Raw genomic sequence first — 7,483 nt, forward strand, 5'->3', positions numbered from 1 at the left:
TCAAAGGTTTGATGGGACAACCCTGGTGCCCCCTTCTCATGTAACTAAACACGTTTCAAGCTGTCACATGGCTCAGGAGAGGAACGTCCCCCTGTGCTGGCACAAGGGAAGGTGTGAGGTCTCATTTCATTTGTGTTTCCTCTCTCTGACGTTTGTCCTGGTGGGATGGAGGGAACTGTGGCATCATCAAAAGCGAGGCTGGGATATCCAGGGAAGAGACAGGTTTAGTTCTCAGATCAAGCTCAGCTTCATGAGCACGTTGCACACCCAGAGCTGATGCTTTCATGATCTGTGCATGGGGCTTTAACTATTGATTTCTCACAATACCTCAATGTCCCTCAGGTTTCAGCTGGAGGGAGGAAGAGGAAACGGAAGCGTGTGCTGAAATCCAAGATGTTCATTGATGATGAAGAAGGCTGCATGGGTAAGCTGTCTTCTGCACCTCAGTGGAACCATATTGAACATGTGATGAAGATGTTTAAAGGCTGGCCTCTCCCAGGCTTAGAAAGAGGCTCACAAAATCACTTTGCTGCTCCACTTCAACCTCATGCTGCAAGATTGAGATAAATGTCCTTTTGGTGAAGGCCAGAGCAGGGAGTTATGGAGCTGGAGCTGAATCCTGACTCTTTTTTGCTTATCAAAAGTATATAGCAAAAAGAGCAAGAGCAGCAGTCGAGAGAGGGGACCCTGCCCCTCTGCTGTGCTCTGGGGAGACCTGAGAGCAGCTCCAGTGCCTAAAGAGGCTGCAGGAAAGCTGGAGAGGGGCTTGGGACAAGGGCCTGTAGGGCCAGGCCAAGGGGAATGGCTTGAACCTGCCCAAGAGAGGGGAGACTGAGCTGAGCTCTGAGGCAGAAGCTGTTCCCTGGGAGGGTGCTGAGGCGCTGGCACAGGGTGCCCAGAGAAGCTGTGGCTGCCCCATCCCTGGCAGTGCTCAAGGCCAGGTTGGACACAGGGGCTTGGAGCAGCTGCTCCAGTGGAAGGGGTCCCTGCCCATGGCAGGGGTTGGAGCTGGAGGAGCTTTAAGCTCCCTTCCAACCCAAAGCATTCCATGATTCACATGTTTCAGTTCTTCTCCCTTCCCTCCTGCCACCATGAGCACCTCCTTCATGTGCTCTACCCTCCAAAGCCACAAGCTTTTAAAGATGGTGCAGAGAGAGGTCCAAGTTTTGGTATGGATTTTGGCTGGGATCAGTTAGGTTTGATGATTTTGAGTATTTTAGGGGGAGTGAGGTGGGGGTTATGTTTGGTTTTTGCTCTTTTCATTTAGGGATAAAACCAGAGCTGTGCAGCAGACCTTGGTTATTTGTTCATATAAACTTTAAGCATCCCAGATAAGGAATAAGTTGGAGCTGGAATCCTTGAGAGGGTTTCTGTTTCTGATAAGGGCAGCTCTGCTTTCAGGAGGGAAGAGACCCTCTACACAAGTACTGAGAGCCAAAGGCTTTGAATTCCAGCTGGACTGGACCCTGCTTCCTCCTGTGACCAGGGGAAATCTGTGCATCACCCCTGTGCTTTCCTCCTCTGTGTCCTGACATTGAGGCTGAGCTGCAGGAGTTCAAAGTCTGTTATTTAAAGGCTAAAGAACATTAAGAGGGTGGAATGTGTGTTTGTCAGCTGAGTTGTATGGGATGCTTCATGTTCTCCAGCCTTGCTGATGTCAGAGAGCTCAGCCAGTCCTAGCAGAAGATCTGTTGCTGTCCCACAGGTTTGTCATTGTGCATGAGCATAGAAAGACACAGACTTGCTTGGCCCAGGTTTGGAGCTGCCTGGACATGAGTCAGCTTGTGGCTGTTTGCACCTATCTGTGTAGTTGTATCTTCTGTTTCCTATTAACTTTGTGTGTCTCCTTTAAAGAAACACTATGTTGGTAAGTGAAATCTCAAATCCTGGAGCTGTGTCCAAGAATTGGCCTTGCACAAAGCTATTGAATGCTTTGGCTGGTTGTGTTATGGGGTGTTTTGCTCTCCCATCCCAGATAGAACCATTAAAACACTTGGAAGGAAAATAGAGAGCATTAACTGAGGAGTGGAGTTGATCAAGGTCTGCATCTAGGGCTTGCAGGAATGACTGTTCCGGGTTCAGCTTCCAGCAAGGAGTGCTCTTCTCTTTCTTTCCAGCCTTTTCCAAACATACCAGTGCTGGGAATATCTCCTGCCTTTCCCTTCTCATTCCCAAGTTATTTAATAGTCTCTTGTGAAATCCAGACCTTTAGTTTTACAGTCCTGTCCACTACCATTATCTGAGAAGGGTAATGCAAGCCCCTGGTGTGCTTTGGGAGACAGATCCTCTGGGATAGAGGGGGTGGATGGAGCTGGGAAACTGAGGAAATGGCTAAGGAGAAGGGGCTGCTTTTCATAGTAAAGCCCTACCAGTCTCTTGCACAGAACTTGCTGTCTGGTTCTTGGCCAGTTTCTATCCTCCCCTCCCTTTCCCATCCTTTCCATGCACAGGTCTAATCATTGGAAGGGTAAATACCTTGCAGATCTCCCAGGTTGAAGTCAATTGTTATTCTGTGCAATATAAGGGGTTCTTTTCCCCCCTCTCCCTGCTGTCTTTCTAAGCAAGGACTAGGTTTGAAGAGATGGTAAATCCTAACATGAGGATTAGGCTGTACTTGAAATTTCTCCATGATTTTAAGAGATCATTTTCACAACATCTGCAATAGCAAGGAATTGGTGTCAAAAAGCAAAACTAAGTTAGGGATCAGCCCTGAGGGGAATTGAGCAATTAAAGTATCTGTGGGGTTAAGAGCAGGACTTGTACCAAGTGGGACTCTATCAATTGAATGTCTGCCCTTAAGTATATAACAAAGGGGAATTGCTGAGGGTTAAGCTGCTGCATTTTCTACCTTACGCTTCCTAAAGCTAAAAGGACAGAATCACAGAATGGATTGGGTTGGAAGGGATCTTAAAGCTCCTCCAGCTCCAACCCCTGCCAGGGCAGGGACCCCTTCCACTGGAGCAGCTGCTCCAAGCCCTTGTGTCCAACCTGGCCTTGAGCACTGCCAGGGATGGGGCAGCCACAGCTTCTCTGGGCACCCTGTGCTGAATGTAACAGCTGAAAGGCAGAATCTACATTTAAAAAGCAAGAAAATTGAGGTCTCACAATCCAGAAGCAACTCCATGGACTTGTAAATTGAAATATATATGCATATATTGTAGGTAAATTTGTCTTATGGCACCAGTTCAAGTTAAGGGATCGTGTAGTTTGAGTTAGCACTGATACAGCGAGTCTGGCTCTGAGCTGAGCATCAGTATCTGTCTGCATGCCCATATCTGCTGCACATACAGAGTTGGAGTTCAGCTGAGATAGCAGTGAAGGAAAGTTGATCTAAACTGTGTTACCTTGCAATTGGAGGGGATTCAGTGCACGAATTTGGACTGAGCAATGATTACTGACAGAGGTGACAACATGATAACTTTATAAAGCTTAGTAAGTGGCCAGTGCAGTTAATGCTGCTCCCTTGCTTCTGAAGGGGGGTTAGTTTGGGCTTCCAGTCCCTGTTTGAGCATCTGCTAGCACTGCCGTGCAGGGTTTCATACCATTCCTTTTCCCAGTCTCTGGTTACGTAGAAAACCTGCTTTGATTTGATGCATTAATACAAGTGAAAGCCAGATTCCCAGAAGAAGGGAAGTTGGGACATCTGTTTAAAGGCATAGAGTTGCTAAAGAAAAATGGTTTGCTAGAGGAATCCCAGAGCACTGCTGGGAAAACTGATACAACAACATTTACTGGTGTCTGACCATGGCTTTCATCAGCAGAGCTGACTCCACTTTAATATCCCTGAGCCTTGCTTTATATCCCTCAGCTTTCCATCCCTGGCTGCTGCCAGCAGTGAGCTGGCAATCCCCTTCAGAGCCCTTCATCTCACTCATGGGTTTGGGTTTATTGGGGTTTTGAAGGGATTTCTTTCTAGTTGCCCACCTTTCTAGAAAGAAGCTGCCCCCAAGGTTTTGTACTGCTTTATCTAGGTCTGCTTCATGCTTCCCTGACCATTTGAGGTGCTGGTGAGGGAGGGCAGGGCCTGTCTTTGGGTTGTCTCATCTGGATTTTAGGGCAGTCTGATTGTTATGGTCCCTATGGAAATCAGACCAACTAAGAATGGGGGTTTTTAACTATAAAATAGACATTCCATCATCTGATGCTAAACTATGGATTCTGCTCACATTCAGATTCATCACTTCCTGATGGCTGCTTGTCAGCTGATGGCCTTCAGCAGAGTTGGGCCTTGCTTCTAAGAAGAGGGCAACACTCAAATAGATTTGGAAAGGGAACTGTTTTCCTGAGGGCCCTTCCCAGTGGGGAGCCTTGGGCTGCTGCTCTTGAAGGTCTACAGGTGGCATGTATGTGTGTGATGGCATCAAAGAACTGAATGACACTGGTAAAGAGAAGGCTCCTGAAGGGGAGAGCTGAGAGCAGCTCCAGTGCCTAAAGGGGCTGCAGGAAAGCTGGAGAGGCGCTTGGGACAAGGGCCTGGAGGGCCAGGCCAAGGGGAATGGCTTGAACCTGCCCAAGAGAGGGGAGACTGAGCTGAGCTCTGAGGCAGAAGCTGTTCCCTGGGAGGGTGCTGAGGCGCTGGCACAGGGTGCCCAGAGAAGCTGTGGCTGCCCCATCCCTGGCAGTGCTCAAGGCCAGGTTGGACACAGGGGCTTGGAGCAGCTGCTCCAGTGGAAGGGGTCCCTGCCCATGGCAGGGGTTGGGAATGGAGGAGCTTTAAGGTCCCTTCTAATCCAGACCATTCCATGTTGTGTGATTAAAGCTCCTGAGTCATTAACCTGCCATCTTACACTGAAGAAAGAGGGGAAGCAGTTTGAGTCAGTGCATGCAAAGCCCATCCAGTCATCTGGATCTACTGCTTGACCTTGAGCAATGCCCTGAATTCCTGTATCTGGCATGTTCTCCTTGAGCCCCAAATGCTCATTTCCAGCAACACTCATTTCCTCCCCTGCAGCAGGGAGGTCTCTGCTCTCTGCTACAGAGGCTTAACCACCATCATCTGTTCTTCTTCCCTCTTAACCAGTGACTGAGAAGGTTTACGAGAGCGAATCCTGCACAGATAGTGAGGATGACTTCAAGACCAAGCCACCAGCTGCACCCAAACAGCCTGTGCTGCCTCTGAAGAAGGAACCAAAGGAAGAAAGGAAGAACATGAAGAAAGGGACAACAGCTGCCAGCAGAGCCAACAAACAGGTCTCCATCATGGGCTTTTTCCAGAAGAAATGAACTGAGTCTTTCTCCTGGTCCTCTCGGGACCATTGCTCTTCTTGTGCAGCGTTGTGCATGGGAGGAGGACAACATGCAATCTTCACTTACGTAAGATATCTTGCTTACTGTGTAAGTAAGCCCTCTGGACTAGATTTTGTATCAGAGAGAAGTGTAATTCCTGACTGCCATAACTTGAGTCCTCTTCACTGAGTGTGGGAAGTACCGGTTAGAAGCAAGATCTAGAGGAACTCTTGAAAGACTCCCCATTTATCCCATCAGATCTCATGCTTTTTTAATATGGCTTTTTACCTGCTCGGTGCTGAGGCCTCTTCCACAGTGGAGCAAAACAAAGAGCTCAGCTGTGGCATTATGTTCCCCCTTCCTTTTACACCCCCAGTTCTCCAGATTGATGTAAATGGTCGCATCAGTTCGAAGCTGTAACGTAACCGGTCTTGAGACATACACACAAATATTAAACATCTGCTTCAGCTTTAACTGAATGAAATGAATTTGATTTTCCCCCTAAGACTGGTAAATAGTTTGTGCTCTGCCTTTCATAATCTTTTTTTGGACAAAGCAGCCCATATAAAACTCTCTTACTCTTTTCTTCCTTGAACGTATCCTCTGTAAACTGCTCAGATGCCTAATTATAGACCCGGGACACTGTTGGTGCTCTGTGTCTGCAAAAACATCTCTGAGGCTTCCCACCCAACTGGCTCCGGAGTAATTTGGGGGAAGGCTTTGCTGTTATTGGGAAAGCAGCTGTATCCTTAACCTTGGAAGTTAAGGAGTCAAAGGGAAGGGTGATCAGAGGGCACTGCTGATAACAGTGCTCAGGTGTGTTGTCCATGAAGAATTCCTGCTTCTGGGTTTTGTAGGGTTTGAAGTGGTCTTTTCCAGGCATAATCCAGACACCAGGAGAGTTGTTTCCTAGGGCATCTCATCATCTGCCTGCTGAGGAACCAGTTACTAGAGATGAATAAAGCACTGCAAGCCCCTAAACCAGAAATGAGTGCCAGTTTGGATCCTTTTGGGTGCTAAATTTGGTAGATCCATAGAAAAGAGCAAACTTTCCAGAGGTGGGTGCTGAGCATTTCTGAAGCTGGGCCTTTGAGGGTCCCAAATGGGTGACTGATATCATCAGTGGTTGTTTCCAGCACATGTATGGATATGTATGTACATCCTGGTTTATAAAGAGTTTGTGGCTCGCAGAAAGCTACATCAAGCCTAAAGGGTGTCACCAAAGAAGAAGCATCTTCAGTCACCCAACTGAAATCTAACATTTGGCCAGGAAGAGCTGTTTACAGTCACTCTGACCAGGAGATCAGGTTGGTGACTCTGAATTTGAAAGCACATATTCCTAATAGTGACCAACAGTTGCCTTTGTGGCAGCCACATCACCCTGTGCCATCAGGGCATGTGAGAGGATCTCCTTCAAACACCTACAAGCAGCAGTGTCTCTGTGTGCCCATGTGTGTCAAGACTGGGGGGTTCAGCTGCTTGACACATGGATCACTGCTTGACAGGGCTGTTGGAGGGCAACCTCAGCCCCTTCCCCATGTAATTCCTCAGCATTAAGAGCTTAAACTCTGGCCTTAAATTCTGGATCTTTTGAATTGGAGATGTGAGGGAAAAGGCTGTGGGAAGATGAGGGAAGCCACAGATGACAACTACCCCCAGCCATCCAAACACAGAGCCTGCTGCACAAGCTGAAAGGGATTTCATGCTCTCAAGGTGTGTCAGCCTAAGTCAGCTCTGCAGGTTGGGGTGACGTGAGCAGCAGAGGTCCATGTGGAAAGAATGAGCCACCTTGTTCTGCCTTTAATGAAGGGAATTTAACTGTTAACCACACTGCTGCAGGGTTCCTGTTTTTTTGCTGGGCTTGAGGGTGTATTTTTGGAAAGTAATAAGTAACAAACCCATTAAAGACATTTTTCTTTTGTTCTTGCTCTTTGTTAACTGTCCATTAATTCTTCTTCACTCTGATTTCCAAAGGTTGCTGTGACATTTGTCTGCATGGAACAATATCACTGGTGGAGTGGATACAATGTTCTTCCATCAAAGCCAGGGCTGGAAGCATTAAACTGGTTTATGGCATCTGAAATATGGGTGAGAATAACTCAAAATGCTAGGGTCGGTGTTGAATTTGGACCCTTTTTGTCTCATTCCCATGGCAGATGTTGGCAGGACGTGGTGTCCTGAGGCTCTTGCACCTCACCTCTACCAGGGTCTAGCTGGAGCTCACTGCTCCACCCCACCTCCCTCTATAACCAGCTCA

At 47.8% G+C, this 7,483-nt stretch overlaps 1 protein-coding gene across 2 annotated transcripts in view; it reads left to right on the forward strand.

The window, feature by feature from the left end:
* The window catches only part of POLD3 (DNA polymerase delta 3, accessory subunit), a 32,526-nt gene extending 25,373 nt beyond the window's left edge, over nucleotides 1-7,153 (forward strand). For both annotated transcript variants that reach the window (XM_034060164.1, XM_034060165.1), the window contains exons 11-12: nucleotides 343-424; nucleotides 5,021-7,153. In XM_034060164.1, the coding sequence (XP_033916055.1) occupies nucleotides 343-424; nucleotides 5,021-5,223 (285 nt within the window). In that variant the 3' untranslated portion in view covers nucleotides 5,224-7,153. The remainder of the gene's footprint in view (nucleotides 1-342; nucleotides 425-5,020) is intronic.
* The last annotated feature ends 330 nt before the right edge of the window (nucleotides 7,154-7,483 follow it).

This window comes from Melopsittacus undulatus, chromosome 2 (genome assembly GCF_012275295.1).
Source record: "Melopsittacus undulatus isolate bMelUnd1 chromosome 2, bMelUnd1.mat.Z, whole genome shotgun sequence".
NCBI lineage: Eukaryota > Metazoa > Chordata > Aves > Psittaciformes > Psittaculidae > Melopsittacus > Melopsittacus undulatus.